This window comes from Diceros bicornis, chromosome 11 (assembly GCF_020826845.1).
Source record: "Diceros bicornis minor isolate mBicDic1 chromosome 11, mDicBic1.mat.cur, whole genome shotgun sequence".
Taxonomy (NCBI): Eukaryota; Metazoa; Chordata; class Mammalia; order Perissodactyla; family Rhinocerotidae; genus Diceros; species Diceros bicornis.
Window position 1 is genome coordinate 8,372,828 of NC_080750.1, and position 18,257 is coordinate 8,391,084.

General features: G+C 39.4%; 1 protein-coding gene across 6 annotated transcripts in view; it reads right to left on the reverse strand.

Moving 5' to 3' along the window:
* The window catches only part of CAMK2D (calcium/calmodulin dependent protein kinase II delta), a 295,243-nt gene that overhangs the window by 86,857 nt on the left and 190,129 nt on the right, over positions 1-18,257 (reverse strand). For all 6 annotated transcript variants that reach the window (XM_058549956.1, XM_058549950.1, XM_058549953.1 and 3 more), the window contains exon 5: positions 1,590-1,655. In XM_058549956.1, the coding sequence (XP_058405939.1) occupies positions 1,590-1,655 (66 nt within the window). The remainder of the gene's footprint in view (positions 1-1,589; positions 1,656-18,257) is intronic.

Consider the following 18,257-nt stretch of genomic DNA (forward strand, 5'->3'; position numbering starts at 1 on the left):
GTCTACTCTGTTCTCTGCAAGGCTCTTCAATAGTGAAAACAGTCTCTATTTTAATTTCAATCAATATTTTTCAAACATAATAACAACCTGTTAACTTTAAAAAAGCAAAATAAAAGAAATTCCCTAATGTGTTTACTACCTTGATTAAAATTATTCTCTCTCTTGGCAAGTGGGCAAATAGCTAATTCCAAGAAGACTGCTCTGAAGCCCCTTTCCAGGGACCTAATGTGAGGATTTGGGGTAAACTGAGCAAGTGATGATTTACTAAGTGTAAGTGACACAGAACTTTCTATTTGACTTTGGCAGTAAAAATTCTGTTAAAAAATTAGAGTGCAGTCGTGTACAGACAAGATTCACAGAATGTCATAAGCAATGGCATTAAACCAAGAAGATTAATGAGAAATTTGGAAGTGAGCCTGTGGATGCATGTGCTACTTTGGAGGGATGGGGCACCTGTGATCAGCTGACTCTGCTGAGGGCCAGGCTACAGTGGGTGAGCAAGCCTTAGGAAGCTCTGAAAGCATGAGGGGGGAGCAGACAATCAGTAACCGAATTTTCATAACATCTCATTTACATTGCTAATAATGAGCCAATTACTCATGGCCAGATTTTTCAAAATAAGTGCCAACTACAGAATATATATATGGAATGCTGAGGAACATTGACACCACACAGTCTGAGTCATATCTTAGTAAATAGATTACTGTTACTTCACTCCCAAAACACTGCCTTTGGGTAGCCTAGGAAGTTGCAAACTAGACAAAATGTTGGCCACTTGTAACTTCTGTAAACCTTTTGCCAGTTAACAAGATGGGGAAATCCTCTTGAAACCTCCGAAATACCTAAATAAATATTTTTCAAGTGAGAGTTCCAAGGGCTTCAATGAAATTTCCAAAGAGTTAAACAGCTAATGATGCTTTAAGGAGACCACTGGGGCTTTTGTAGTCTATTTCTTTTCATGGTCTCTGATTAGACAGACATGGGCTGTTCAGCGGAGGCTTCTGTGCAGATGGAGATGCTCTATATCTGCTATGGCCAGTCGGTAGCCGCAGCCTACTTGTGGCTATTAAGCACTCAAAATGTGGCTAGTGCAACCGAGGAGCTAAACTTTTTATCTTATTTAATTTTAATTAATTGAAACTGAAATTAAAATAGCCATCTGTGACTAGTGGCTACCACACTGGGCAGCCCAGGATCGAGAGCTAGAGGTCTCAATCTTTGATCTCTTGGCTAAAAAACACACTTCTTTAGCAGAACTCATTCCAATTAGGCTTTTTTAAAAAAATAACTAAAATATGAACTCTAACTATAGATGCTAGATAAAAATAAAGTTTAGACCAAATTCGTGGATTTTTTTTTCAGAGACCAGATTCATAGGTTTTTTTTTTTTTTTTCCCCAAAGAATCATCTTGGAAATCCTCAAGAGAGAGAAACATCAACTAAGAGGAACTCATCATGAAAAGAGGTCCAAGATGGTATTGTGAGATTCTCATAAATACTAAGCATCATGATTCGTTTGTAAAGAGGTATACCAAACAAGTGTCATTTGAATGCTGAGTCTTGTATCTTGCGCAGGGCAAGTCACTTACCTGGCATCCGCTTCACTGTAATATTCTCTCGCCACGATGTCTTCAAACAGCTCACCTCCAGTCACTCTGTGAAGACAAACAAGATATTCACATTAGAAAAGAAGAAAAAATTAGGCTTCAATAGATTTGTACCAGTGTTCACATAGAATTTCTGTTTTTAGATTATTTTAAAAATTATTACCAAAACAAAGCATTTTAAAACATTATGAGACTTACAGTTTTCATAATGGTCAATCTATATCAATCCAAACATGTCCATCTTTTCTATATGTCTTTGTATCACTAGATCCTGAGGACACAATTTTCTGTATATGATAAATATATTCAGTGATATCTCTTACAGAAAATGGTTTCTATGAAACTCATTTCAATTCTACAAATATTAACTGAAGTCTGACAAAGTGCGTGGAACAGTTTAGGGACATTTTCTGAACAAAAAGAGAAGATGACAGGCCAGCCTTGGTGGCCTAGTGGTTAAGTTCAGTGCACTCCGCATTGGCGGCCCGGGTTCAGTTCCTGGGCACAGACCTACACTACTCGTCAGTAGCCATGCTGTGGCAGCGGCTCACATACAAAATAGAGGAAGACTGGAACAGATGTTAGCTCAGGGCAAAGCTTCCTTAGCAAAAAAAAAGAGAGAGAGGACGATGCATATCATGGCTGTAGAGTATGATTTGCAGGCTGTATCTCTCTGGAGGGGCTTGTTTTTTAAACTGCAATGAACATGCCTTTATGGGCTAGAGGTGGCCTTCCAAAATATATACCGTTTCTGGGCTGAGTGCTTGATTTTCTTTGTAAGGCCCCCCAATTTCTTTTATGCTCCATTTATTTGCCAGTGAGCAAAGACTTAGGGCTTCTGGCACCATCCTGGGAGGCAACAGTGATCCTTGCCGATAGGATGGAGCTGAATTTGTCTGCCCTCTGTAAGTGAAGACCTTCCTGCAACTCAGCAACTGAATGTAGCTTCTCCAGGAAGTTCACTCAAACCACGGTTTCAAGGTTCTCGAAATAAGGAGATGTCACTATATTTGGGGTTCATTTTTTCTCCAGGTTCAAAAGATTCCTGCTTTGGGGCTAGAATTCTCTGATCAGTGATTCTCTGGCTTGGGCTTTTTTCCCCGACCTAAAAAAATGTGGTTTTAAATTTCAAAGTAACAAGAGTTGAGTAGTAAAATTCAAAAACTATGGAAGTGTACCAAGTACTCCCCTATCTCTGAACCCCAATCCCACTCTCTGGAATAAACTAATTTTAACTTTATGTGCATCCTCTCAACTTTTTGTGTGTCTTTAAACATTTACACTTTTCCCCTTAGAAACACACATGAAGAAACACATACTTTTCTCACAAAAGTGAGATTGTGAAATACATATAAATTATTAGGCTAATTGTGTTTTTCATTTGGCATTAAATCATGGGCACCATTTCCTATCAGAAGCATTCTTCCCTATTTAAAATAAGTAATAAATAGAGATATACATGTGTGTTTGTGAACACACATACACACACATATATTTGCATATTTGAGAGTATTTATAGAAGATAAATTCTTAGAAGTAAAATTGCTAGGTCAAAGAGTATCCACTTTTAAAATTTTGTTGGGAAGATAAGGCAAATTGTCTTCCAAAATGGTTTGTACCCCAACATTGTGAAGGTGCCCAGAGCCCTCATCATTACTAATAACGGTTGTTATCAATAAACAAAAACACCTATCTAATTGGAAAAAAGTTATCTCATATTAATATGAATTTCTGGATTATTGGTGAAGTGAACCATTTTCTCACGTATTTATCTGCCATTTCTTTCTCTACTGTGATCTGGCCTGATTTTAAAAGGAAATTTTGGCTTTGGCGTTTAATCCTGTAATAGCAAATATTTGCTGAGTGCTTCCTACGTGCCACAGAGTGAAGTGAGCATGATGTTACCTCAGAAATCCTCACAATTCTCTCTAGATGAGTTTTACCATTAGCCCGATTTATTGATGAGAAAATGGAAGTACACAGAAGTTAAGTAACTTGCCCAAGATTACACAGCCTTCTGTGGCACGGGTGCGCCATCCACTCCGTAGGCCATGCTCTCAGTCACCACACAGTGCAGCCTTTCCCATAATTACACTGTCAGTCTTTCCAGAAGTTTAGAAGGCATGAGTCATTTGGGAAAGCATCAGGTGAAGGTATAAAGCTTGGTGTATGTACATTATAGAGTGTGGAATAAAATTACTTTGAAGATAGATTTTTTTTTTTGATTCTCATTTGCCTTTTTGTTTTAATGAGTTCTGAAATATCATCAAATGAGAACATGTTCCAGAGATCACCAATTATTATTCTTCTTTTCTACAGGAAAAGATGTGATACTAAAAACTGTAAATTTGTCTGAAAGTGTATTAACTTTTGTCCTCTCCATTGCATTCTGGATATTTACAAATCCTTAATGTTGAAGTCATATTTTCACCCCTATTATTTTTACATGTAAAATGTGTATCTAAAATTACCATTTAAAGCTTCATATGGGCTTGTTCTGAAAACCATGGGTACATGCACATGTAATTTCAATTAATAGCACAGCTAGGTTTTTTTTCCCATGAGCATCTACAATAATAATGCAATCACACAGTGTGCCCTAGATAAATTATAATACAAAATAATTAGATATTAGACAGAAAGTACTTTCAACAAACCCATTATTATTTCTATAAAGATAATAACAGTTTTGTGGGATTTTTTCCTTTGAATGTGACTGACATAGATATGATAGATATTCATATTTATTATTGTTTTTGACCACAAGTATCTAGAAAATCTGTATTACAAACAATTGTGGATTGTTACACTGTTTAATAAATATTGATTAGAAAGTCTATTGTCATTAATGAAATTGCTGCTGCTTATAGCAGCTCCTCAAATACACTGAATACCCAGTGAGAATCACCAGATCCTAAACTACTGGGATCTTTGTTACGAAAGTGCCTAACCTAGCATCTGACACCTAATATTTGCTCAATTAGTGAGTGCTGAAGTAATGATTAATGAATTATCCAAGTCAGAAAATCATGCTATCCATTTACTGTAAGTCTGGACCTTACATTCACTTAAAAAGAAAAAAGAAACACTAAAATTTAGCTATACATGGCAATAGGTTTTATTTCTTAAGGCGTCTGTATTTGAAGAAGAATATTAAAAAGTCAGAGGGCCTAGATTCTGGTAATTTTCAATGAACTACAATAGCTACTAAACAAAGTGAAGGGTTGTAGAGTTCTATGCTGGCTTTTGGATAATGTAGTTAACTGTCTCTGCCAATACTCTTTCTCATTTTCTGCATTCATTCTTACCATTATTTAAAAATATCCTTGTGCAAATGAAACCATTTTATCATTTGCTATACATATGATAAATGAATGGGAAGGAAAAAATGGAGCTCTAATAGAACACAGTGCCTTACAGAGAAACTATTGAATTTTCTAACTTGAACACATTTCTATACTGACATTATTGTTTAATGGAGCACAAAATTAAGTAGTAGTTATTACAGATTTTTGAAAATTCTTAGTGGGGCCAGCCCAGTGGCACAAGTGGTTAAGTGCGTGCGCTCCACTGTGGCGGCCCGGGGTTCGCCGGTTCGGATCCTGGGCGCGCACCGACGCACTGCTTGGCAAGCCATGCTGTGGCGGCGTCCCATATAAAGTGGAGGAAGATGGGTACGGATGTTAGCCCAGGGCCAGTCTTCCTCAGCAAAAAAGAGGAGGATTGGCAGATGTTAGCACAGGGCTGATCTCCTCACAAAAAAAAAAAAAAAAGAAAGAAAGAAAATTCTTAGTGTGTTATTTCATACAAAGCCACAAATTAAATCAGTCTCATGAAAAAAAGTGTCAGATTAATTAATTAATTAGAGATTTTGTGGATAAATGGATATTAGAGTTCTGCTATGATACGAGGCATCTCAATTATATATTTGAAGCATTAATTACCACTTATGAATCTCTAGAACGTTAGGGCTTACAGAAAAAAAAAGATAATTCTAGGACCATGAAAAGATGCAACTCCACATACCAAAAAGATAAATGTTTTTGCTGTTGTTATTATTTACAGGGATGTTGATTCATTCTGTGTTATCTAGCTGAATGAATTGTCTTTTGTTTCTAGTGTATATATTTGTGACTTAGAAATGGTTGAAAGCAGTTTCATCTTGAATAAAACATTTATAAAGTTTCATGAGGAATACAGCCTTGACCATGAGGCTAAGCAGCTGGCAGAGTCCAGGATTGGGCTTTGGAAGATAAAATGGCGCCACATCAACCCAAGAACTAGCTCTGACTTAGAGATGAGAACCAGTGCTGAAGCGGTGGTGGGAAAACCCGGAACCAACAGAGGGCCTGGCTAACTCACACTGAGGCGGCAACCTCGCCACAGCAGGGCCAGGAACGTCCCCGGGAAAAGGAGTAATTCCCCCACTCTAAATATAAAGCTGAAGCACAAACCCGGTGAACAGAGGCCACCAGACGCGAAATCCAAGGCTTGGAGCAGAGGCAGCAGGACTCATGTTAGCAGAGAATCACACAGTTAGATTTTTGTTTGTTTATCAAAGGCCACATCATATGGTGCCTTGCACTGGGGAGACTGGGATGTCTTCTAGCGATCTCTTCCATGGCAGAAGCTATGATGGCGAGGCATTTATCATGTCACCTGCATGGTGCTCAGTGTACTGCCTTCCATATTGTTGAACAATAACAATAACAGCAAATATCCATTGAGTGCTTGTCCCATGCCAAGCCCAAGCACTGTTCTGAGTCTCTACAGGTTGTAACACAACAACTTCATGAGGTAAATACTAGTGCTATTTCCATTTTACAGATGAGGAAACTGAATTAGTGGAGATTAAGGACTTTCCCCAAGAACACAGCACAAGAAAGAGAAAGTTTGTTTATTCTCCTCTGTGCTGGCCCAAGAGCCAGTTGGACACAACCTGTAGAGCAGGAGAAGGGCAAGTCAAAGGTCTCTGGAGATCCCAAAGGGTCACGTGGAAAGACTAGGAAGAATACTGACATAACGCATTCCCACTTAGAGCCCCTGTCATCCTCTGACTAAAGTCGGACAGTCAGACTGCTGGGGAGCACTAGAGTAGCCCCTGGTCAGAGAGAAGCTCAGCAGGGCCCATTAAGAGGAGTGTACATGGTAAGACTGTCAGCACCAGGCCCATACCAGGTGCCAGCAGCATCACCTTGTCAGTGTGGCAACCAGCGTGCCAATCCCAGTCACCCCAAGGGTCCCCTAGGCACCCCTGATGAGAACCACTGAGCTAAGGGAACAAAGTCTATGAAGATACAATTGAAATCTTAGGTCTTCTTAGCACTGTGTTCTAATATAGTCATTCAAGGCAACCACTGGTGCAAGGGTCCTTTAGGTAGACATCTATGATGGAAAATTGTATCTTCAGTACCTTACAGAGTGCCTGGCTTACAGAAGGAGCGTAATAAGTCTTTGCTGGGTGAATAAATGATTAAATAATTAAATGAGTGAATGAAACCATAAGCATCAGTCTGCAGTTTTATGGTTTAACCTGTATTTAAGCTAGAATCTGAAGGTGAAGAGGCCTAACCACCTTTTTACATTATTTATCTACAAATCTTGAACCAAATCCTGCTAATTTCATCTCCAAAATGGTCTTGAATTCTTTGCATTTCCACTACAACGTCACCAGCCCAAGTCATCACTCTGTCACTCACACTACTGCAACAGCCTCCTAGTCGGCCCTGCTTCCTCTCTTGCCCCTCTGTCATCAATTCTCCAGAGAGCAGCTTTAAACGGACTTCCAAGTTTGTCTTATGCCTACATGAAGCCCTGCAGTAGCTGTCCACCGTTTTTCTAGGTAGAATCCTTACATGACCTTCAAGTATCTGCCTAATTTGTACCCTCCCGGTGTCCCTCTCTATCCTGCTCCAACCACAATGGCCCTCCTCCAGTCCCTCCAGTGCACCAAGCTCCCTCCCACCCTTGCACCTTTTCACATGCTTGTCTTTCTTCCAGGACATACCCAGCCTGTCTACCTCTACCATTTGGTGAGTAAATCCCTCTTATCCTTTAAAATTTGGCTTAAATTTTATATCCTCTCACTCATCTAAGACTCCCACTCCTCTAATTTATCTTACCGCCTAGCACCCTATGTTATTCTTCACAACACTCATCACCATTATAATTATGTTTGTTTGTGTACTCACTTGTTTAATGTTTGTCTCGCTACTAGTACAGTAGCTCTCAGAGGATAGAATCCGTTCTTTCTTTTTCACTATAAAATAACCAGTGCTGAGTCATAGTGCCCGTGACAAACTCATTAAACACTTAAGGGAACGATCCCAGAGCTTTACATTTCACAGAGAGCCAGGTGTGTGGGATGATCACATGTCAATGCCACAATGTTGATATTCCTGACATCACATCACTTACCACTACAGTTTGATAAGAAGGTAAGGATCTCTCAGGCAGTTCTTCCCTAGAAAGCATATATTTCAGTTTTGGATCTTGTCGCATCTTTCCCATAAGACAGTCTGTCTATGAACTAGTCATGTCTGATAAACGCAGGAAGGATTTGTTGAGTCCACTATAAGGCACACGTTTGGATTAGAGATTGAGAAGGGAATACAAGCATGATGTTTTACAATTCTGGGACAATAACTAGCTATGTTTATATTTCTTTTTTTGAAGAACTGAATCCATGCCTCTTTTTATTATTATTGAATAAAGAGACCAAGAATAATCTACATGTCCGACTTCTATTTGACATTATGCCTCCCTCATATGTTTGGAAACTTTCAAAGTTCTCCGTGAATGATCAGAGGCTTAAGATGAGTCAAGTGGCATAACCATGACATAAGCAGACTCGGATGTGTCAGCCACGCCTGTCAGGGCTGCAATGGCAGGCATAGGGGCAGCTGATGCAAACTGGGCACTGAGGGATGCAAAACAGAACTCTGGCTTCCTTGTTAAACTATTGTTAGTATCTTATCTAGATAAGACCAATTTCTTATGTAAGTTATTTTCTAACTGAATACCTAGTATTTGATGGTATTCTGAAGTAGTGGATTATCTGAGGGTGTCTAGAAATGATTCTCTGAATGGATTCCAAACTGGATGATGGAAATCAAAAAAGGCTGGGAGTTGCTTTAATAGAAGTTCCAAAGAGGGCCGGCCCCGTGGCTTAGCGGTTAAGGGCGCGCACTCTGCTACTGGCAGCCCGGGGTTCGGATCCCGGGCGCGCACCGACGCACCGCTTCTCCGGCCATGCTGAGACCGCGCCCCAGATACAGCAACTAGAAGGATGTGCAGCTATGACATACAACTATCTATGTGAATGTACTTAATGCTACTAAACCGTACACTTAACAATGGCTAAGATAGTAAATTTTATGTTATGCATATTTTACCAAAGTAAGAAAATTAAAATAAAACAAAATGTTTGATGATAATAACGATGATGACAATGACAATGGAAAAATAGAGTATAATCTAACGAAGACTAAATATTGCTATTTCCCATTCCTCTTTGCGGGTTCCAGAGGGCTTTAGAAAATTATCCATACCATAATCTCAAATGCTACAAACAGTTCTACATCAGCCAGTTGGTAAAACTGATCATTTGTTTCACTTGTGTTTTTCACATTTAGGCAGTGCAGTCAAATAGAGAATGGAGTGGATTCAACACTCAAGTTTGACATGAGCCAAATGTGTGAGGTCAGGTCAGGTCAAAATTTTTCTATGCTGAATTTTGCCTATTCATAAAATGCAAAAAGACAGCATTTCTCCTTATTCACATTAGAGTTGCGCAATTTGTGTTTTACACAAAGGCACCAGCCCGACTCTACGCTAAGCAAAGGGCCCATACAGGAGCTGTTTCTAATGGTCCAGAAACACCAAACAGGCTACCAGTGGCTCTATCCATATCTGACAGAGTTCCATGAGTAATTCCGTTCACATTATCCCCTACTCCCCAAGATATGACTACTATGTCCCCAGAACCCCTTTGGGCTCCCCGGGGACACTCATTGAGGCAGATGAAGTGTTCTCACCCCAAGAATATCAAATTTGAAAGGGAATGGTCTTTCTGTAGTGTCTGTGAGGTGTGAGGTATTTATAGGATCTTTATAAATCCTTATGGAAATCTTAAAATTGAATTTAGGGCTCTGCATGCTGTGTTTTGGAAACCAGCAGAATCATTTGCCTCTCCCGTGTCTTACAGTACTTATCTTTCATGACTTAGGGCTGGTCTACTAGGGGGCAGATTACCTCCCTGGCAACTGATGACTTGCAATTACATAGCTTTGCACCAGTTCTACTCTTAGCTCACCGAAATCCTGCCTGGCACAAACACATATATTGTGACCATAGATGAACAGATATAATACTGCACTGAACTCTTCAGAAGAAGACAAAACAAGTGACACAAGAGTGCCTGTGTATATATAAAACAAAAGCAAAAAAAGATTGAAAAAATTGATAACCCATCCAGGCAGACTGTGGGGAGTGCCCTGTTGAGACATTAGGCTCCCCTGCCAAGCATGGGCTCTGGCCATGAACAGTCTCAGCCCCTGGAGTCGAAGCTGAACCCAGACCCAAATGTGCAAGACACTCTTTTGGAGGTGAGGGAGCTGGCTGAAGAGAGTTAGTTACAGCCTAGACCCGGAGTCTCTCATCTTCAGTTAAAGATGAGAGACCAAAGGAGAAACACCATGAGACACACTCAGGCAACTGTACTGTAGATCACCCATACACAGAAGAATTCCATTCTTGCAATTACTGCTTAATTTTCTGCTTCATCTACCCAAGCTAACTGCATAGCCTAGTCACATTTTCAAAAGAAGTTAATTTTTCAAGTTTCTAAAAAATATTGATGTCACTGATCTTTATTTGACGGCCTCAATATTTTTAAGTAATTTGCTATCATTAAGTTATATATCTATTATACATGTTGTATATCTCACTTGTAAAAAACAGAGATACTAATCTTAAAAAGTGAAAACAATTTCTAACATTTATCAAACATCTCAACAAGATATCTGGTACTTTACACTCTAATGTGCGTAAAAAAATAAAAACCAAAAACAAAAGGAAAGCAATTGGCATTTATAGATTTACATATACTACAGATGTTCTAAAGAATCACAAGAGAATATTTACAAAATGAATTTTAAAAAGAGTGAAAAAGTACACCTAATTAGAAACATTTTGAGTACTAGGTAGACATTATCTGTTAACTGTACAACTGGAATTCAGTAAATCTATCAGAAGTACTGCTACATATAAGGCAAACTAAAACCTTGATACCTGTGCTATCTCTTGTCATTCACTAGACTAAGTTTCATGCAATACAATATGGACATGACAATTTTTAATTTATCTGCATATCAAAATCACTGCCATTTAAAAAAATCTCTTGCATTACCACAATTTTTGATTGTATTTTGTTATTTATTATGCCAGGGTAATCCTTAGAGAAAAATTACAATCACTTTTTAAAAAATACCTGCCATTAGCCCTCTGACGAATGTTACTAACTGATCATCATCACCTTCTAATCACACATCATTAATCTTTTTACTTACACTGGAACAGCCTAGGTGTCCTGCTGAGGTTATGCTGATCTTCCTGTGAATGTAAGTTTTCATTGTTAATGCCAAGGCAACCGCCTTTGACTGAAATATCTCTGCAGCTAAATTTTGTTTCACATTTGGGCTGAAAGGGTTTCTGTACCTCAGTAATTCATCTGAAAGTTGGCTTTAGTCACTAGAGGAATGTGCCTATATTTAGCCACAAAATGTTTAGATCATGTTATGAAAGCAGCAAAGCCACTCTAAATGTGGGCGAATTTATACCCCCAAACTCAGACTCTAATGTATTTCTGACCAACAATACCCCAGAAGGAATCTTGGAATAGAGGTGACAGATGAGTGAAGCTAGTGATTCGATGACACATCCCTATAATACATCAGGTTTTCCAGGTTCCGGAACACTGGGATTTTCCAAGATGACAGACAAGAGGAGATCCTACCATTTATTAGTCTTGAATATTCAGGAGACCAGCAGACCCTCTGCTGGAGAGGACATACTGCTATTGTTGATCCCTGTGGGCGTGCAGATGTTTACAGAGGAAGGGCCCAAGCTCTCTGTGGCTGCAAGCTACTAAATGGTGCTGGCTGTTGTGAGAATTGGGGGATACCAGGAGGTCTCCCACTAAGTTCTCCAGCTGGAGACTCATTTGTTCTCCCAGTTTTCTTTCTGATAATACAAATAACTTCATGGAGAGTTAAGCTTGCCATCTATATGTCAGTATCATTTATATACTAAGTCCACAAATATTACTGAGCTGCATCCCTAGTGCGTATGAGGCTTGCCCCTATTAACAGATAGGAATATAATGAATGGAGTTGTAAATTCTATCATCAAGCACTTGGTCTTGTAGAAAAAGCAGAAACATAAATCAAAATTATGTTTCTGCGGAACATGCTTTAACTAAAGCATAGATCTAGTTTTAAAGCCAGCATCCTCAAGACCTGGCAAGTCCTAGTAACTAGGGAACCTTCTCATTACAGAGGAAGCATGTGTACTTGCAAGTAAAAAAGTTTCACCCAACACACATCTTTTGGCATGATAAAAGGAAGAAAATAAGCTCGAATGCACCATACGAGGACTCTGTAGGAGCTCCCCGATGACAAAGCAGCAGGTGACACCCACACGGAAGCATTATACCAATCGACGCCCAGGGCCAGTAAGGCTGGGCGTCCTTGCACATCTTGTCACTTATTGCAGTTTATGAAGAGTTCCCACTACTCTCTCCACTTTCTATGCTGTACGGAGGGCTCCAGACCACTGCTATCTGGATTCAGGAAGTTATACTGTTTGTACAAAGGATAAGCAAAAAGAGAGGGGGAAGAATAAATTAACGAAGAATAAGAGAAAAGAGAGAATTATAAATTCTTTCTAGGGGTCAGAGAAACCTTCACAGAGGAAGTACTGCTCGAGAAGGAATTGACAGAAATGAGGAAGAGTTGGCCAGGAAGAAACATGGGACAGGAATGCCCAGGCAGAAATGGGAGTTTAATTGGAGAAAGGAGGAGAGAGAAAGGGAATAAAAGGATTGGAAACAGGAATCTCAATCTTGTCTTATTTGGTCCTGATATTGTTTCCTTCCATTCTTCACAATAAATACTTAGGATATACCTTACCACTAAAGGGACTTCCAGAAGCTACATTCTCCCAAATGCTATCAACTTCCTACTTCCTGCCAACATTCTTCTTGTTAAGCTCTAGCAATTACACTTTCACACCGGAATTTAGTAGTAAGTTAATTTCTAGTATCACAACATTTCCCCAAATATCTGAATAAAGAATCATCCAACTAGATTCAATCCAGTGGGGTTTTTTTTTTCTTTATGTGAGGAAGATCGGCCCTGAGCTAACATCTGCCAATCCTCCTCTTTTTTTGCTGAGGAAGACTGGCCCTGGGCTAACATCCATGCCCATCTTCCTCCACTTTATACGGGACGCCGCTACAGCATGGCCTGACAAGCAGTGCATCGGTGCGCGCCAGGGATCCGAACTGGCGACCCCCGGGCCGCTGCAGCGGAGCGTGCGCACTTAACCTCTTACACCACCGGGCCGACCCCTCTAGTGGGTTTTTTTTAAAGACAATGCTGGATTAATTTTCATATAGAAACAATGCTTCTTGAAGGGATGCCTAGGGCAGTAATCTCATTTTTTTTAAATACCAAGAATTAGTCCTGGTTTTATTCCCAACCTTTTGATTTAATCAACAGCAAATAAGGAATTGAGTACTTGTTTCTAGGTTGAGCATTCATCCTCACAAGTTCTTCATGTTTCAGCTGGAGTATTCTATTGCCAACGTACTGTACTTAACTATCTGACAACAGATTTCTTATTTTTTACTTGTATTTTTAGTTGGCTCTCTGGAATATTACTGAATAGTTTCTTGCACATGTGTATGCATACGTTTGCACACTCACCCCCTTAGTAAGTGTGAAAAAACAGCCCCATTTGCTTTGGTAATTTTATCTAACTTTTTATTCGCTATAAAATGTTTGATGAATTTCAAAATAAAAAATAAGCATCACAGTAAAGCTGTAGTAATTCAAATTAATTGGCTGGTCTGAATAGCCATATTTCTGAATTATGGCATATTTTTCTAAGGAAATGAAGCTATATTTCTTTTAAATAAAAGGTAATAAAGCCTTCTTTGCCTCCTTTGCAAATTAGCAGTTCTGCCAGAGCTCCATTAAGAAATAGCTAAGAACTTTACATCAGCGTGCTACATGCAAATTACTGTGCATACTTATTTGAAATCTCATTTATACTCACTTTCTTAGCATATTGCCTGTCTAGAATAGAAAGTAAGACCTGGGCCTAGATCATTCAAATGACTGTCAATTTAAAAAAGTACTCATTTATTTATGTATTTGTGTGTTAGTTACACCATCTTCCAAAAGGGATGTGAGACAACTTATCATCTGTCAAATTATCTAAATTATCAAATTTCCTCACCTGAATTCTAAGTGCTTGTACCTATGTTTCTTATTCAGGCTAACATACAAAAGAAGGAGTAACAAATTTATACTTCACTGCTACCTACAAAAATCTATACGCTTTTAGATTGCCTCCATATTTTACCATAGCAGCTCAGTAAGAGAAAGTGTGCTTGAATTTAATAATTAATTGTTCCTTGAATCAAAAAATATTTGTTGCTTATTATGTACAGGCCACTGTGTTAAGTGCTTAATTTCTGAACCTTGGTTTAGTCATTTGGTTCAATGGAATTTTTTTTAAATAGACAATTATGTTCTCAGGAATATAAGGCTTTATTTAATTTAATTCATTACTGCAGAACTACAAACTCCTAATTCACAGTTAGCAGTAGTTTTACCACTATTCAGCAATAAGATAACATGGTCTTTAGACAGGGATTTAAAAATAAAATAAATTCTTACATACACATTAAACACAGTATTTGTAGGAATCACTATGGATAGCAATTCATCCCCAGAACACATATGTTAAGTTAGTATAATGCAAATCAGACCGAGCATGAAGCAGGCTCAGACGCTCTGGATCTGGTGTTCGAAGTCTAATGTGTGGGCTTTCCTTCACTGAGAGCTTCCTTTCACTTTATCTCTCACCAAAGCATCTCCTCTGGTTCCTCCTGTATTTTGTTCCCCTCTCTCTGCCTCTAGCCCTGCAGGGAAGGTGGTATTACAGATGTACTGAACCACTCTGCAGGACCCTAAAAAGGAAACTCTAGGATGTTTCAGTGTCTTGCTGCATTTCCACCTAAGATGGCAGGTTGCTAGAGGGACAGGTTGATGGATGGTGCTATCGTGCAGATCTCTAATGCTAGAGAAGGAGAGGTGATTCTCTAGGAGGCACTTCTTGGGATCAAAGGGAGAAGAGGTGGTGGCAAAATTTTATTTTAGTTGATCACTTGAAGGCGGTCTATTTAATTATTCAAGTCTGGAGTATACCTGTGCTCAACTCTTTCTATTACAGAGAACAGTAAGAATAGGCAAATTCAGCAGAGTATCATGTCTCCCCAAATATACTCAATATCAAGATTTATATTTTGCTTAAGCAAATTTTAACATTAGCAGTACTTGGGAAAAAGGAGAGGGGAGAATTTAGTGAAAAATATTACAGACTGTGATAGTATAAAAGGAAGACAGCCAAGAATGGGTCACTAGGGGCAAGCCGGGTGGTGTAGCTGTTAAATTTGCGCCGTCTGCTTCGGTGGCCTGGGGTTTGCCGGTTTGGATCCTGGGCACGGACCTGCTCACTAGTTGTCAAGCCATGCTGTGGTGGTGTCCCACATTGAGCAACTAGAAGGATGTACAACTATGACATACAACTATCTCCTGGGGCTTTGGGAAGAAAAAAGGAAAAAAGGAGGAAGATTGGCAACAGATGTTAGCTCAGGGCCAATCTTCCTCAAAAAAAAAAAAAGAATGGGTTAATAATTACGATGCAACAACACAATGAGATATTACACTCAAACTAAGATTGTAATAATGGGGATGATGTATGAACAGAAAAAAATGTGTTTCTAGTATAAGCGAAAGTATCAGAATACAAAATAATTCAGTACATGCGTATCATTGCAAAAATATAAATACACATGAATTTTCCTTCATTTAACTGTAAAAAACCCTTCTCCTTTGAGGTTTATGCCATCTGCCATATTACAATCCATCACCCCTCACGTCTGTTACCCTCACCACTTATAGATGGCCACCTCCAGCCTCCTCCCTCTACACGTCCCAACATCTATTATTTTCATTGACTTCATGTCCATTTGGTCAGCCCTTCCCACACTTTATCCATTTAGTTCCTTGAAGCAGTTCTGGGTGATGATAAGGTTAAGGCTGTGGCCAAGGGTAGGAGTGGCTGACATGAATTTAAAATATAAGTAACTAAATACAGACAGCAGAATTTGTGACCAGAGCCTGCAATTTTTCCTCAAAAAGAATCCCAGCCCCTTGACTCCTTCATTTTCTCCTCATCTCTAAGCCTCTTCCTCATCTCATTGATCTCCTTATCCAGCTGACACAGAGGGGCTGATCACCAGAACACTCATCGATGTTCTCAAATCTCTTTTATCTCGTTTAATCTCAAATCTCGTTTCTGAATAGTGACTCACCTTATACTGGGTCTCTCCACTACTTTTGACATTGCTGTTAATTCCACAATCCCTTGTTTCCAGGATACTCTGTCCTCGGGAATTTCCTCCTTCCTGTCTCATTCATAGACACTCTTTGTTCTCAGTCACCTCCTTAAACTATGATATGCAACAAGGTAATCCCCTTGTGAACATGATACTTATGATTTAAACTGACATGTACAAGCCAATGAATATGGAACGTGAATGTCCCATAAGCACTTTAAATTCAATTAACTTTATTGTCCTTATCCCAAGACCTGCTTCTCCTGCCATACCCCAAATCTGATTTAATAGTACAATAGTCTACAGAGTCAACCAAGCCAAACACCTGGCTAATCATCCTTGACTAATCTTGCCCAGAGTTCTCCATCTATTAATAAGCTCTGTTAATTTTACCTTCTAAATATTTCTATATTCACTATACTTCTTTTCATCTCTCTTACTGTTGCATGGCCATACAATCTCTCAACTGGAGAAATACATTGGTTTCACGACTGATCACCTTCCTTCCAATTGTATCTCCTTCCACATTGCAACCAGCATGATCTGTCTAAAAAGCTAATCTGACCATGCGACTTCCCTGCTGAAACGCTTCCACGGCTACCCGTTCCTTATGTCAGGGCTTCTTACTAGATGCACTTTGCACAGATGTGCTTAAAGTACAATGTCAAGGCGTCAGTGACCTTCTCCCAAAAACCTAAGACTCAGCGGCCTGGAGCACACAGTTTCAAGTCCTCACCACGACACACACACAGCTCCACAACCCCAGCTCTCATGTGCCGAGCTCTTGCTTTTTATTCCACACAAATCGCCTTGGCCTTTGGCTGGCGGCATTACGTCTTTGCGTATTTTTAACGATTCCCTGCTGATATGCCTGGACAGTCTTGATTTCTTTGTCCATGAGCTTCCACTTTCCTCAAGAAAGAAGTCCAAGGCCTCACCAGGAATACTTCTCTAAAACCCCCCTCACTGTGCTTGTTTGCTCTAAATTTCACACGACACTGAGACCCTCTGTTCTACCCCTAAATCCCCAGCTCCAGCTCAAGACCAGGACTGGCAAAGATCATGTCTCACTGATTGTTTTTGCATCCCCCGTGCCTAACACCTGAGCCTAACACCTTGCCCGCGACATGTTAGTAGCTCGACAAACGTTCTGTGGAAGAGGAGATGCAGATACGAAATCAGTTAAAACAGGGAAGTGGAATTATAGACAATTTCTATTATTGAAATTTTCCTTTAAAGGGGAGATTTAAAACTCCTGTCCTCCCAGTCATTTGTGCATTTCTTCTTTTAATAAGTACGTACCAAGCGCCTCTGTATGAGAACCTACGTTAGGTGAGGGATATGATGGTCCTTTACCTTAAAAAAACTAGAAAACACACAATGTAGTAGGACTCCATCAGGTATAAGCAAATATCCATGTGATACATAAAAGCATATCAATCCAAAATTTTGAAACATAGACGCTTAGCTATTAGTACAAATAAGTCAGTTGAAACATCAAATGAAAGCAGTTAAGACAATTAAAGAGTCTTCAAAAAAATAAGATGTAACCACAGGATGTGGTCAATACCCAATCAGACCGCAAAGATCTTGCCACTAGGTCACAGACGCAGATAAGCCTATGATTAGAAATGTCTGTAGCCAGTGCCACAGTGTACCGGTTTGTGAAAGAGAACCAGCAGGGTAGGAAGCTGGTGATTAGATAGGGCCATGGTCCTATATATTTATCTAATATAGAAAATTTAAAAGGGTTCATACAATTCTTTTCTTTTCTTTTTTTTCTTTTTGTGGCCAATTGCCTGGCAGAATGTCTTGCACTCAGAAGTTATACAATAAATGAACAAATGAATGCATGCGTGCAAGACACAAGGCCATTGATCACCATCTTCGCCACCCCGATGACACATTCACCTTAAGTTGAGAACTAAATCACTTCTGGAAATGTTGAAACATGTTGAGGG